The 15,779-nt window shown below is 42.7% G+C and overlaps 1 protein-coding gene across 16 annotated transcripts in view; it reads left to right on the forward strand.

Moving 5' to 3' along the window:
- The window catches only part of PPFIA1 (PPFI scaffold protein A1), a 200,309-nt gene that overhangs the window by 110,487 nt on the left and 74,043 nt on the right, over positions 1 to 15,779 (forward strand). For 14 of the 16 annotated variants that reach the window (XM_077462339.1, XM_077462331.1, XM_077462358.1 and 11 more), the window contains exons 10-12: positions 11,599 to 11,682; positions 14,796 to 14,927; positions 15,681 to 15,743. In XM_077462339.1, coding sequence (XP_077318465.1) covers positions 11,599 to 11,682; positions 14,796 to 14,927; positions 15,681 to 15,743 — 279 coding nt within the window. Of the gene's footprint in view, positions 1 to 7,598; positions 7,674 to 11,598; positions 11,683 to 14,795; positions 14,928 to 15,680; positions 15,744 to 15,779 lie in introns of those variants that run through there. The other 2 variants (XM_077462434.1, XM_077462425.1) reach the window with 2 other exon arrangements.

The raw sequence follows: 15,779 nt of genomic DNA on the forward strand, positions 1-15,779 counted from the left end.
TGTGTAAACAGGACGACGCAGGAGAGGAGCTGTTAGAATCCAACTGAACAAAGCTAGATCTCTAACCTACTGATACTTGGGCAATGCACCTGCTTCTCCCCTTTTCTGACAACTGACTGACACCTGTGACAGCATGATTTTGTTTACTGAAAAGCTGTATCTATTATTATATGTTCATATTTGGAAACAGTCATTTACCCCCCGACTAGATTATTTGTGACAATGTATGTGACTTACAATCCTCAAAAGCAACAAAGCAACAATGGATTGTAGGAAGAAAATCGCTTGATTTCCCCATCAACACAATCCGTGTTGATGAGGGGGATATTACCCACGGAGCCATTGTGATCATCCTGAGAACACGGATTATTGCTAGCAGCTATAACAGCTGCTAGCAAAAATTGCATGGGAAATCCGACGGGCTGGCTGTACCCAAGTTGATTCGATCATTTTGGGTACATTCAGCCTGTCCATACATTAGAATCTCAGCCGGTTCAGCAGAAAATTTGCTTGATTTACCCATCAACGCGATCAGCGTTGAATTGGGGAATCCTTCCCACTGAGCCATTATGCTGTTAGAACACAGTGAGCATTGCTAGCAGCTATAATATCCGCTAGCATTCTGCAGGAGAACAAAGTCTGGATGGCCGCACTCTAATGAAAAACTATTTCTTTATTAATGTAAATCCATACAGCAGGGATAAAACCTCTAATGCGTTTCACACCATCAAAGCAGACTCTTTGTTCTTCTCTTCCATATTGAGCTGCACCCACACCTGAAGAGGGAGGAGATCTTGGGAAGAGACACCTGGAGCGGATTTTCCTTTCTTTAGCCACTAGCAATAATAGCATTTAAAATCCAACAGGCTGGCTGTACCCAAGTTGATTGATCAATCACTTTGGGTACATTCAGCCGGCACATACATGGTCCGAATCCAAGCCGGATTCTGCTGGCTGGCTAGCTTTGTAATTTCTAAGGTTTTTGTGCCAATTTTTTGCTGCTTTCAACTGCTTGCAACTAACTTTTAATCACAAAAGCTACTAAGCAGATCAAGTTAACCTACCACTAAACTTGTGTCTATTTAAAAACTGTTAGCGGTTACTTACGTTCAGAAGTTGGTTGAATAGTCTGAAAATTACATTGGTTGTCATATACCTGTAGTCTGCATGTACATCCCTTTTAGGACTTCCTTTTAGATTTATTAAAACTGCCATAGCAGATCTTTTTATTAAAAGTCAGCAGCTACAAGATTTGTAGCTGTTGACTTTGAAAAAAATTGTTTTCTCTCTAGAGAACCTCTTTAATGTAGTGTGTGTGATGTTTAACCAGTTGCCGACCGCCGCACGCCGATGTACGTCGGTACAATGGCACGGGCAGGCATAAGGACATACATGTACGTCCCTTGCCTCCCGCGGGTCGGGGGCCCGATCGGGCCCCCGCCCGGTGCCTGCGGCGGTCGGTATTCGTACGGGAGCGATCCCGGACGAGGGGACGGCCATTCATTCATGGCCACCCCCTCGCGATCGCTCCCGACGAATAGAAATCCCCGGTGACATCACTTCCTCTCCTGTAATGTAAACACAGGAGAGGAAGTGATGTATTCTCTCCTCCGTGTCGGTATTTTTCGTTCCGACACGGAGGAGAGCGGATCAGTAAGTTGCACCAACACTCTACACACACAGTAGAACATGCCAGGCACACTCACACCCCCCCTTTACCCCCCGATCACCCCCCCAATTACCCCTGCCCCCCAGTCACAGTGACACCAATGTCATTTTTTTTTTTTTTTTTTTTTTTTGCATTGGTGTCATTTGTGACTGTAATAACTGTTAGGGCAGTTAGAGTTAGCCCCCTTTAGTTCTAATGTACCCCCCTAACCCCCCCAATAAAGGTTTAACCCCGTGATCACCCCCCGTCGCCAGTGTCACTAAGGCTGGGTTCACATTGCAGCGGTTTATGAGAATCCATGCGATCCGAGTTTGCAGATCGCACTGCGATATGCGAACTGATCTGGGGGTGTCAGTAACATTTCACTGACACTCCCAGCAGTTCGCATAGGGCAGTGTGAACTGCCGCCGGGAGGCATGCGATGCGGGAACCCGCCGCGCATTCGTGGCGTTCCCGCATCGCTCCAGTGTGAACCCAGCCTAATAAGCGATCGTTTTTCTGATCGCTGTATTAGTGTCACAGGTGACGCTAGTTAGGCAGGTAGGTATTTAGGTTCGCTGCAGCTTTTTATAGCGCCAGGGACCCCCATATACTACCGCATAAAGCCCCCTAATTGCCCCCTAGTTAACCCTTTCACCAGTGATCACCATATAACTGTTACAGGTGACGCTGGTTGGTTAGTTATTTTTTTATAGTTTCAGGGCACCCGCCATTTATTACCTAGTCTGACTAGTGTACCCCTAAATTTAGGGGTGTCTACTTTCCAAAATGGGGTCATTTGGGGGGGGGTTTGTGCCATCTTGGCATTTTATGGCCTTCAAAACTGTAACGCCCTTAGAAAGCCTGAAGGCGGTGCTTGGTTTTCGGGGCCCCGTACGCGGCTAGGCTCCCAAAAAGTCCCACATATGTGGTATCCTCGTACTCAGGAGAAGCAGCAGAATTTATTTTGGGGTGTCATTTCACATATGCCCATGGCATGCATGAGCAATATATCATTTAGTGACAACTTTGTTAAAAAAAAAAAAAAAAAAAAAAAAGTTTGTAATTTTCCCGCAACTTGTGGCAAAATATAAAATATTCCATGAACTCAACATGCCTCTCAGCAAATAGCTTGGGGTGTCTACTTTCTAAAATGGGGTCATTTGTGGGGGTTTTGTGCCATCTTGGCATTTTATGGCCTTCAAAACTGTAATAGGTAGTGAGAAGTGAACTCAAAAATTTACGCCCTTAGAAAGCCTGAAGGCGGTGCTTGGTTTTCGGGGCCCCGTACGCGGCTAGGCTCCCAAAAAGTCCCACATATGTGGTATCCCCATACTCAGGAGAAGCAGCAGAATTTATTTTGGGGTGTCATTTCACATACGCCCATAGCATGTGTGAGCAATATATCATTTAGTGACAACTTTGTGTAAAAAAAAAAAAAAATTTTTTTTTTTGTCATTATTCAATCGCTTGAGGCAAAAAAATAAAATATTCAATGGGCTCAACATGCCTCTTATCAATTTCCTTAGGGGGTCTACTTTCCAAAATGGGGTCATTTGGGGGGGTTTTGTACTGCCCTGCCATTTTAGCACCTCAAGAAATGAGATAGGCAGTCGTAAACTAAAAGCTGCGTAAATTCCAGAAAACGTACCTTAGTTTGTAGATGTGACAACTTTTGCGCAAACCAATAAATATACAATTATTGACTTTTTTTTTACCAAAGACATGTGGCTGAATACATTTTGGCCTAAATGTATGACTAAAATTGAGTTTATTGGATTTTTCTAATAACAAAAAGTAGAAAATATCATTTTTTTTCAAAATTTGCGGTCTTTTTACGTTTATATCGCAAAAAATAAAAATCGCAGAGGCAATCAAATACCATCAAAAGAAAGCTCTATTTGTGGGAAGAAAAGGACGCAAATTTTGTTTGGGTACAACATTGCATGACCGCGCAATTACCAGTTAAAGCAGCGCAGTGCCAAAGTGTAAAAAGACCTCTGGTCATTTACCAGCGAAATGGTCCGGTCTGAAAGTGGTTAAAGAGGAAGTAAACCATGATGGCTTTACTTCCTCTTTGATTCCCTGCAAAGGTATAGCATAATGGACTACTATGTATTGCATAGTAGTCCATTATGTGTCACTTACCTGACACAGGAGCCAGCGAAGTCACTGCTGTCCCCTTTTGTACGGAGCCTCCATCTTCTTGGTGGGTCTCGCTGCTCTGGCGCTGTCATTCGACAGAGCCATGATGACGTCACTCCTGCGCATGCGCACGGAAGCCGCCACTCGTGGCATATCGCAGTTAACAGCAGCGCGCTCAGTGCGCGCCGTAGACAGCGGTGCCTGTCTTTTAGCAAATATCTCCTAAACCGTGTAGGTTTAGGAGATATTTCTTGGACCTACAGGTAAGCCTTAATCTAGGCTTACCTGTAGGTCAAAGCGGTTTGTAAGGGTTTACAACCACTAAGTTTGAAGTCAAGGCTTTAATTTTAAAGAAACAGGTTTAGCTTGATGCTGGCCTTTCCTTCTCTCATGCTACTGTGAGATGCCGGGTGTGAAGTAAATATCCGGTACTTCCAGGTATGGAGGAGCAAGTGGCTCACTCTTCTTCCTTGTGTGTCAGCACTGGTTATTGGCCTAGCATTGTCACCTAGGGGTGGGAAGAGACTCTCTTAAGCCTCATACATACGATCGGATTTTCCACAGACAAAACCTCAGACTTTTTGTCCGAAGGCGTGTGCCTGGATTTTTATTGCATACAAATGGCAAGGAATTGTCGGCCAACAAACATGAATGTAGTGACGTACTACGTTGTTTTTCAGCTCTTTAGCGCTACCCTTTGGGCTCCTTCTGCTAATTTCATGTTAGTAGAAGTTTGAGTGTTGAGTCGCACTTTTCATTTCGCGCTTTTCATTTAGTTTCTGAGCGGCCATTCGTCAACCATACATTTTGCGGAATCGGAGATGTGTTATTTATTATTGGCCTTGGAGTTATTGCTTTGACCCAAGTCCAGGAACAGGAGGAGGAGGATTTCTTGGACCAAAAATTGGTTGCTTTATTAATGGTGACCAATTATGTCATATGCCTTTGCTGCTGTAGCTCCAGGAGAATAATCCGGTGATTTTCGGAATTATTCCTGGATGACGGACCCCTGCTTTCACCAACTCTTGGCATTGTTGACCCCCTATATTAAGAAGCAGGATACATGTATGAGGCTTTTATTTTATTTTTTGGTTGAATAATGATTTGATTTGGTATATTTTCTATTTTTGGATGCATAGAATGCACTTTTTAGTTAAGTTCTAATGGCAGATAGCATGTCTAAATTTTTTTTTTTTTTTTTTACGCACAAAAAAAAAAAAAAAAAAATTGTGTAGAATAATACTCGGCTTTGTTTTATTTCAAATGACAGTTTGGGAGTAGGCAGTTACATTTAAAAAAAATACAATGTAAAATTAACAAGGAACACCAACATAGTTGTATCTTTGATCTGAAAAACTACAGGATAATGGTGTTGTGGTAACTTGCCCCCAAAAAAAAGCATAATAATCTTGATATCACTAGAAAATAAGTCTTTTAAAATACGTTTGGCAGAACTCCATCAGGATCACCAGCAAAGCAGCTTCATTTTTATCCCATTAAAGAAGAAGATAATGTGCATTACATTTCAAGATTTATAATTTGCCAGGTCACGAATGTCAGTTCTCCATTAGGAACGCTAATTTACACGACCGATTTGCTTCTTGTTTGCCCTTGCTTCCGAACAAGTGTGTTTGTACTTTGGACTCTTGTCCAATGGACTTGTGTACACATGCTCGGAAAGTCCGACAACAGACATTTGTCCGGTAAATTTGAAAGCCTGCCATCCAACATTTGTCTGTGGGAAAATCTGACAATTGTCCGATGGAGCGTACAAACGGTTGGATTTTCCGCCAACAGCTTGTCATCACACCTTTACCGTCGGAAAATCCGATCGTGTGTACGAGGCTTAAATCTCTGCCCAGTGACTCAGAGCTTATACAGAGATTCTCAAAGATTTTCCTCACTCCTAATGGCTAAACAGAACAGCAATGAGTGGCAGAAAAGGGGAGCAAATGCTACTAGGAAAGGGGGCTTTAAGGGAAAAAAAATAACAGCAGTTTTCAAACCCCAGAACTGCTGCACTGGGCTGCAGGGATGGAGAAACACACTCGCCCACGGAGGTAAGTATAGCAGCAACCGGGGGTGGGGAGGGTGTGAATTGTTCACCTTTTTTATATTTTTTCATAAAAACGCAAACTAACCCTTTAAGGTTTGGTAACATGTGACGTGTATAAATGGAGAGACATAGAATGACCAGATTTCTCCTTTTCTTGAGAAAATGCAGGCATGTTGCCATATCCAAGGGATAATATGTGATCTGTCATGAAGGGAGTGGATCCTATATAACCAGCACTGGGAGGAGCTTGGTGCAAAATATTCTGAAGGAAGCGTTTCAGCTTTTCCTTTTTATTTTTTGTGTCCATGCAAACAGAATTGTCTCCGTATGGCTTCACTTTTCACTTTCAGGCCGTGCTGCAGATGAACTATAAAATCTTGGCAATCAATATTGGGCAAACAAGGCAGGAACTTGGGTCCTTTCTTTGGGGGAAGTCACATCAACATGCACTTTAGGCCAGTCCTTCGTATTCTTGTATAAAGTCTCTATGTGCCATTCCTAAAGGCAGTCAAATCTGATTTAATTGTGTGGTTATTTATGTTGTAAGTTATTCTTTACAGAGGTGGAGAAAATGGTTTGAACTCTCACTACTTTAAAAAGAAATAAAACCACTTACCTGCCAGAAAAGGTTCACCACGGTCTTCAAATGCTACCTTGGCTGGGAAATTGTGAACCTCAAACACTTCCCAGGGTGTCAAATGCCTGGTCCCCCTCTGCACTCTGTGGTTTCACCCACCATGCCCCCCTATGTCAATACAGAACACGGTGAAGTAGGAGTTGGTGGAAGGAATCGCAACAGGGTACCACGTATCCAACACCTATAAATGTCTCTGATGCAAAAGCCATTGTAGCATTGAAGTAAATGGAGATTTATGGCACGGGAAGGCTAAAGTATCCATTTAATTTTCAGGGAAGCCTTTTTTTAAATGGCAATCATGTTCATTTTAAAAAAAAATGATGTTCTGGTCTCTTCTGTACCCTTTCCCTCTGTCTTCCTCTGCAGTCAATTTGAGCTACTTTCTTGCATTATCAGTCTCTGCTTTTGAAGGTGTATTTAAAGGGTCAGTCCACCCAGAAGTGATACATGGAGTCTGATGGGTTTGTTAGCTGCTGGCTTCTTGGGTCTTTCACTTCTCGGGTCTCATTAAGCAAGTTAAAATCACATGGGTACATTCTTATCATTGCAGTGTTGGGTGTTCAAGCCTGGAAGCTTGAGAAAAGATATGTCACTGCTCGAGTCCTGAAAGTACCAAGAAGCTCTTGGTTTAACTCTCCCCTCATCCATTAAGGCCTGGTTCACACTATTGCGGCTCTGCAGGCCACGTTTGGCACGGCAGCCCATTCATTTGATTTTGCTTTTTCACTATGTAATTTCCCAGCGGTTCCTGTAACCACCCGCATTTTGGCTGCGGGAACAGGTGCCCGCACCTGCACTAGTGTGAACCAGGCCTAAAACTGAATTATTCTTTATTTGTGGACTGTCTCTTTAATGTAGCAAAGAGCAATGTCCAAGTGTAGTAATGCTTAACAGCCAACCGGAATTCATCTACCATTGTTCCAGTATGAGAAAAGGTGAACTTCAGTTGCTGTAGGTATTAGCACTTTATGTTGTCATTGCTCTTTTGCACGGCCTAAATAACTAGGTCTACTAAATGTGTGTTCATGTGTTACCTTTGCTTACACTTTCCCTCTGTCTGCCTCCGCCTCAAAGTATGTGTGTTTGTTACCTTTCTTATCCTCTGACTGTAGTCTGAGCTTTTGTCTTCGGGAAAGCCTCCTGCTAAGGAATCTAAGCTGTTGGCACTTGCGCCCGTGCCTAGGAAGGTAGAACTTGCTTACTGTTCTCTTGCCTTGCTTGTTCCATTTGCATTTTCTGGTGAAAGGCAGGGAGAGGATGCCATTTACCCATCAGCAGCTATACCTAACCATCCTTTTCGTGGCTGAAATGTTGTCCATGTTGCTGAGCAATCCTTCGCACTGCATTCATCGAGCACTAACCAAACACCAGAGCATGTTCTGCTTCTGCTTACACAGACTGTCATTCAGTACAAAATAATATGATATTGATCGGGATACATCTCGTAAAAGGGAAAGCGGCTTGATCAGTCTTGCAAAACCTAGTTATAAACAAACTCTACCTTTTACAGTCATGCTGCTGAGTAATTTGGTGTTGAAATTCAGTGGCTTTAAATGTCTAGCCAGCATAATAGAGATGCATAGAGTTAGGAACTTAAGCACTACTATGTGCACGGACTCCATAATCCTGTTATTTTTAATTGTCATCCTCTTGATTAAATTAGTAACACATTCATAATGAACTTAGATGCAAGAAGACATGTGGTAAAGGTATTTTATCTAATTGGTGAACTGCTGTTAAGCCTGGTAAAAAACTGAGCTGAATGAAAAACTGTTGGCTCCGGTTGGAGCCACTGTGCTAACAATCCAACAGTAGTACAGCAATCTGAGCTGTTGTGTTCTGACAGGGAGATGAACCCCCCCACCCACCAGAACACTCCGATCAGCCATTAATGAGACCTGCCATTGCTGATTTTTCAGCATGCTTGTCTGACAGAAGCCGCCCGCCATACACACGGGGCAAATGTTGGCCATTTTTTATTGAACCCTCCGGTGTTGCCCTGCATTCAGCCCATGTGTACAGTGCTTTGAAATTCTTCTTTTTTGTTCTACTCTCAGTGGCGAGTTTTAAAGTTTTTAAGCAGTATTAAACCCAAAACCAGAAATATATTATATTGCAGTTTACCGATCATTAAATGTGGCTCCCCCCCCCCCCCCTCTCTTTTTCACATGGTGATCTGACCAGTAACACACCTCCTGTATTAGTGGGTAGCAACTCTGGAGGAATGAGAACAGGAGGCATAGCATTTAGCAGTGTTGTCAGTCTGGGGGGGTGGTGGTAAAGGATAAGTTCACTTTTTCAAAAAAAATGCACATTTCCGGTAAAAAAAAAAGTGCATTTATTATTTTTTTGTTACAGGAGCCTGTAAAGCATTGCACCAGTGATCAGCAGATTGCAGGCGCCATGCAGGTCTCCTGCAGATCTATCAGTGTATCGACTTGCTCATACAAGGAAGCCGATTCATTCTGACCAGAAGACTTGACTACCACAGTGCTCACAGTAGTAGTTTATTGAAAACTACAAGCAGACAGCCGCAAAGGCTTCTGGACCTTGTAGTTTTCTATTCAGAGGATTGTGAATGAGTGAGGTGGCTGGCGGGTTTGTCTCATCCACGTGAATGGGTACATTCTGCTGGAGAGCTTGTGCTTTTGAAAAACAGACTTACTGGCTGGTTCACCAGATAAAAATAAAAGATAGCCTAAAAAAAAAACTAATACAGCCATCACGTCTAAGAATTGATAAGCAGTTATAAATGTTTGCTTTTGTATTTAATCCAGCTTTAAGAGAAGTATGGGGGATATATATATATATATATATATATATATATATATATATATATATATATATATATATATATATATATATATATATATATATATATATATATATATATATATATATATATAATTACACACGGTGTAGGGAGGCGGCTGGCTCAGCGTCTCACTGAGAGACTGAGCCGGGTGGCAGTCCAAGGATCTCGACTCTCTGGTTGTGATGACGCCCGAGCCTGGACCGACTCTGTGACATCAGCAGGGAGCTGACTTCAGCCCACTGTCTATTGGAAAACTGGTCACGAGAGTGCAGAACGAACCGCACTTCTGTGATCCACATGAGAAGTACAGCCAAATGAGCTTTGGCTGTACTTCTCCTTTTAAAGAGGAAGTAAACCATGATGGGTTTACTTCCTCTTTGATTCCCTGCAAAGGTAAAGCATAATGGACTACTATGCATCTCATAGTAGTCAATTATCTGTTACTTACCTGACACAGGAGCCAGCGATGTCACCGCTGTCCCCTGTAGTCCGAAGCGTCCATCTTCTTGGTGGGTTTCGCTGCTCCGCCGCTGTCTTTCGGCGAAGCCGCAATGACGTCACTCCCGCGCATGCGCACGGGAGCCGCCACTCGCGGCATATCGCTGTTGACAGCGGCGCGCTGAGTGCGCCTGCTCGCCGCTGCCGTAGATAGCGGTGCCTGTCTTTCAGCAAATATCTCCTAAACTGTGTAGGTTTAGAAGATATTTCTTGGACTTACAGGTAAGCCTTAATCTAGGCTTACCTGTAGGTCAAAGTTGGTTGTAAGGGTTTACAACCACTTTAAGGTCTTGTGTAAGGTGTTTGGAGCCTGTTTGTCAGCCAGTCAAAACTACCCGCCCTCTGCTTGCTTCTAGGTGCAATTGAAGCAAGACTATTTGTAGGGTTTGAATCCCCTGGAACAGATCAACTGCCAGGTTTGTGCATACTGGAGATCACAGGCCGATAGTCAAAAGCACATGTCCTGCTCACATTAGCGCTACTTCCAAGTTGCCTGCATAGGTGGTTGCTGTTCTGTTTGTAGTGTACTTTGTGAACATCTGTTGCTTTTGGGTTTTAGCAGACAATATTTGGACAGGCTGCCAGGCTGGCTTTAAGTACTCAAGCCCTATAAACGTGTTCAACACTGGGTGGGATTTGCACCAGTTAAAGTAAAAACCGAAAATAAAACTTGCAGCCATAAAACAGAAGGTAGTTTTGTTATCACTTCTAAAAAGTGTGGGTATACTCATTTAAAAAATAACAAATCCCTCTATTGACAGCTACACATCCAGAATGCAGCAGAAAAACATTTACTAATTTTAAGACGCACTGGGGCTTCTGAGTTGTGGAGCGACAAGACTTTATGAGGTCATAGTTAGGACAGCAGCGGTCTTTTCTTACCATCATTGAATGAGAATAAATATCTTGTTTTGTGGTGGCTGGGAAGAGACGTAACCGTCCTCTATTTTAAGGTGGATGTGCTATATTCGTCAGTAGTTTAGTGGAGAACCTTTTTGACCTTATTGCTTGTACTGTCACAAAACATTGCTAATAGTTTTGGGATGCTTTTTTTAGATCTCACATTTGCAATCATGAACTCATGATGGGTTTGTTTTTTGTATTTTTTGAGAAAACTGGCCCATTGGCTCCACTAAAAGGTCATAGACTTTATTTAGCACTGTTGTATCAGCTGCCCTCTGCCATGGAGAAAGCGGATCTCTTGTTTGTCTTTGTAAAGGAAGCAGACCCTCTCCGGAGAGGAATAGTCTTGGCCTTTAATCATTTGAGTCTTTAAGGCCGAGGCCAGTCTGTAAGATTTATTGAAGTTCCTGTATTGATGTTTAGGTAAGAAGGGTCTGCACTCAGCACCCCTCCTGTATGTAAATTTTGGAAATTGTAGTTTAAACAGTTCACAAACTAGTCCTTTCATCTTTAATAATGGGCTGTTTCCTGGTGAAAGGCTTAATGTTATTTACCCGCCATATGCATTAGTAGTGTATGCCCCTTAATGAAAATTGCCATGCTCCGGGTAGAATGAGTCCTATGACATGCTGATGGGCTTTAAGTGATAGATAAATGCTTGCCACTTTTGCATTCATCAAAGCAGCTCTAGTGCTGTGATGTCTACATTATATCATCTTTGTGAACCTTACAGATATATCATAAAGTTTGTAGTGATCAGCCATGGCGTACAGATCCTGTTCGCTTCTACATATCACAAGACATCACCAGTTTCTCTGTTTTTCCTTGTGCTGTGTTCAGAAGATGTAATGTAAAGATGATATAACCCTTTCTGTCATCCTGTCCCTTTGTAACAGGCGGAGGAGAGACATGGCAACATTGAGGAGAGGTTACGGCAAATGGAATCACAGCTGGAGGAGAAAAACCAGGAGCTGCAAAGGGTAGGTTTTCCTGGACCCCATGTAATTGCATTTTTTGCAAAACTTCTACTTTTTTGATTCTGTTATCTTTAACTGCTTCCTATCCACTGTGTACTGAAATGACAGATGGGCAGGAGCACTCTTGTTCTGGGAGGATGTCATATGATGTCCTCCCATACTTTGCATGTGGCCATCTGTGGTGCGTTGTGGCCCTCCGTGGTGCGTTTCATAGTTGGTAAGGTTGAATAAAGACACCAGTCCATCCTATTCAACCTGAGTTGAGTGTCTACAATTGTCCCTATCCCTGTACCTTGCACACTCACATTGGTCCCTACCCTCATGGAGCCCACAATACAAGGTCCCCACTCATCTACTAGGGTCAATTTTGGACAGAAGCCAATTAACCTACCTGCATGTCTTTGGAGTGTGGGAGGAAACCCACGCAGGCACAGGGAGAACATGCAAACTCCAGGCAGGTAGTTTCGTAGTTGGGATTTGAACCAGTGACCCTTCTTACTGCTAGGTGAGAGTGCTAACCACTACACCACTGTGCCGCATTGTGACCCTCCAGACACAGGGCATTACCGATCATGGTAAATAGCCTATGACGTAGGCTCTTTACCATGTTCAGCTGTGTCCAATCGCAGCTAATCAGAGTAAATGGCAGTTATCGGCATGCCTTTCCTCATGCTGACAGCGCGTGAGGAGAGGATAGCCAGTAAGCAGCATTCCTGGGCGGGGACCTCTGCACTGACCATCAGGGCACTGATCAGTGCAGCCCCATCAGTGCTCACTAGTGATGCCAATTAATGCCTATCTGTGCCTGCCAGTGCAACCTCATCAGCGCACATCAGTGAAGAAAATCAGTGTATTTACATAATTTTATAACGAACTAAACCTTTTTTTTTTTCGGTCATTTTTCATTTGTTTAGCAAAAAATAAAAAACCCAGTGGTGATTAAATACCTCCAAAAGAAGGCTCTCTCTGTCTCAAAGTTGATAAAAAATTTCTTTGGGTAGGGTGTTGCATGACTGCGCCATTTATCATTCGTAGTGCGATAGAACTGAAATCTGAAAATTGGCCTGGGCAGGAAGGAGCTGAAAGTGCCCAGTAGGCAAGTGGTTAAGGAGTATAGACCTATAGAAAACTAGTAAAAGTGTTCCTGTGCCAGAATGCGAAAGTTTGGGATACAGTAAGCAAAGTAAAAGTGGAGTATATGCAGGAGTGGGATGTGGAGGGTTTGGTGGGAATTATGTACAGGACAATAGGCTGTTTGTGCAGTAGAAAGGTCCAGTGATATGACAGAACAGCGTGTGCATCTAACTGAGCCCCAGATAACTGTAAATACCTGATAAAGGTTTTAATCTTTCTCCATTCTTTCTAAAACCAATGTTTTGGCTGGCTATGCACTACTGTGTGTTTTTTAGCATTCTTTTATCAAATATAGATAACAGAGAGCAGTGAGGAAGTGGTGTGCCTGACAAAAACATTTCATTCTCTCTGGGCACAGTGGTTGCAAGAAAAGCCTGTGCAAGGCATAAAATGTGGGAAAATGAATACTACCCTATCATAAACTGGCCACACCCCTGGTAGATTTAGTATGCTAGATTTTACCATTCACTGTATTGCCTTGACTTCTCTAATTGGATACAAATTGAATGAATTGTTTAGGTAGGGCCTCACATTAGCACATTCTGAGTGTAGGAAACTCTAGCTGGTGTGTGACCAGCTTAACATTATTGTGTATGGTTGGTATGTGCTGGCCATTGCAGCAGAAAAGAGATGATTTGCTTGGCCAACATCAGCTGGGCCATAGGATCCTATGGGTGTCATCACTGCTCTGAGCGCTCTCTCCTCTCCCCTGCAGCCCCCTCTGCCTGACACGGGGATCACCTGACTGGACTGCAGCGGGCTGAAAATAGATGTTTTTACATCTTACACAGTTTAATCGGTAAAGGGGACAGTTTTAAGACTAGTTGGGTTTAGTCTAGAATTCTACTTTGAGTGTCTGTAAACCTCACACATGAAATATGAACAAAGCACATCCTTCAATGGTGTGTACTTCTCTCCGAAGCTGAGTGTAATTTCTCTCTGTTGCCTAGTGCTTCTGTCATCAGCATGACTCACATTTGCTTTATCCAACACCAGAAGAAAAAAGGTGAAGGAGAACTCCAGCACACAGCCTGTGATTGACAGTCACAGCTGTGCATGTTCTCCATGTAGAGTGAGGACAGAGTTTTTCTCCCTGAACTGTGCAGTGGGAATTCAGTCTGTACGCAGAAGTTTTTTTTTATCTTAATGCAGAGAATGCATTAAGGTTAAAAAAAAATCTTTGACCTTTAGAAATACTTTACATAAACAAAAAGCATCCTTTACCTTTCCTGACTGAGCCAAACCTTCCCCTTTTTGTGTCCCACACACTCCGCCACCCAGACACTGCAGTGCATAGTGGGGGGATTTCAGCATCTGAGGCAGTGCTGTCAATACAGAAGGCAGTGGGCAGGACTAGGTTTGGCCAGGTGTTGATTGACAAGCTACAGGCTTGTGAACTGGCAGTGACAATCCTGATTTCCACACCCCCTGCAACATCTTTTCATCCATTGTAGCGCAAGAATTCAAAGCCTTACATTTTGAGTGGCTACTATGCTGTGAATTATGGAGCAGTGCAGCATTGTTGTCACCCTCACAGGAATCTGCATGGGGTGGACTTCACTCTCAGGATTAACTGGAATTTGTGCAACTTTGCAGGAGGGCTAAGAGAAAACTGTGCAGATGTACTTGTAATTCCATCCTGCAACACACATTTTTTGTGGGGAGGGGATTTGGCCATAGTTCAAATTCAGTTTGAAGACATGATCACCAATAAATATAACATTTTGTTTTTGAGGAGGCTTCAGTCTCCTGAGGTTTACCAGTCTTCCCTTTTCAGTGTCTCCTTACAATTCTCCTCTCCTTCGGGGTTTTAAATCTGACACTCCTAACACTTATTAGCACTACAGTTATAAATAGAATCTGAGAATGCCTGTTTCTAATTTAAGCAAACTGTGAAAATGACAGCTCCGAGCAGCGGTTTTACAGATCCAGTCTTTACATCCTCTTCAGAGACGTTATTTACCAAACTTTCTTTGTACTAGGCCCGACAGAGAGAGAAGATGAACGAGGAGCATAATAAGCGCCTGTCTGAAACCGTGGACAAGCTTCTGTCAGAGTCAAATGAGAGGCTACAACTTCACCTCAAGGAGAGGATGGCATCTATAGAAGATAAGGTAATGCCTTCTTCTGGTAATAGAAGTAGTTGGGTAGGATTAAAGTAAAGTTGCATGTGCTATTATGTACTACAGCAAGATAAGCACTAAAACTCCATCCCGAGCAAATCATAAGTTTTGTTAGTTTATAGCAAGATCATTGAAAGATGAATTGATTTGTCCGTTTTTGTTGCTGCACATTGCTCTGTAATAAACATTGGTACTGGCTCAATGGATTCTATTGTCCACATGGATATTTATTCACTAGCTAGTCCTGGATCAATTTCCTGCTTTTTTTTATAGCATTGACATATTATTTTGTACTACAGAGTAATTAACAATTGCATTGCTCCTTGCCAAAAAAAGGAGCCTTTGGTCTTCTGTCCTTGCCGCATTCACTTAAATCCTCACATACCGAGTGATGAGCCAGATAATTGATGGAAAGTTATGAAAGGAAACCAAAGTACCTGCAGGAATCCCTATTCTATGATGGTATCGTCCCTGCAGAGAAGGGACACCCAGGCGCCAGCAGTGCAAGGCCACAGTGCTCACCACTTAGCTACTGTTTTAAACAATTAATGCGTTTTATGTCCTCCTACATTAGTAATGTATCCTACTAGAAACACCGTGGAGACGTTTTCTCTGATGTTTGCTGTGTTTAAAGTCTTTTAAAAGATGTTACAAATTACTTTATGATGTATAGTACAATAAAAACCTAGTTTATAAACATTTTCCAGATTATGCTGCAGTAAAACTTTTTATTTTCTTCTTCAGAATGCCTTAATTAGAGATGTGGAATCTGCCAAGAAACTCATTGATGAAATCCAGCATGAAAAGGTGGGTTTGGCTCTTTAGGCCTCATGCACACTGCAG

The sequence above is a fragment of the Lithobates pipiens genome, unplaced genomic scaffold (assembly GCF_037356315.1).
Source record: "Lithobates pipiens isolate NorthernLeopardFrog02 unplaced genomic scaffold, aLitPip1_a1.2 Scaffold_10, whole genome shotgun sequence".
Lineage (NCBI taxonomy): Eukaryota > Metazoa > Chordata > Amphibia > Anura > Ranidae > Lithobates > Lithobates pipiens.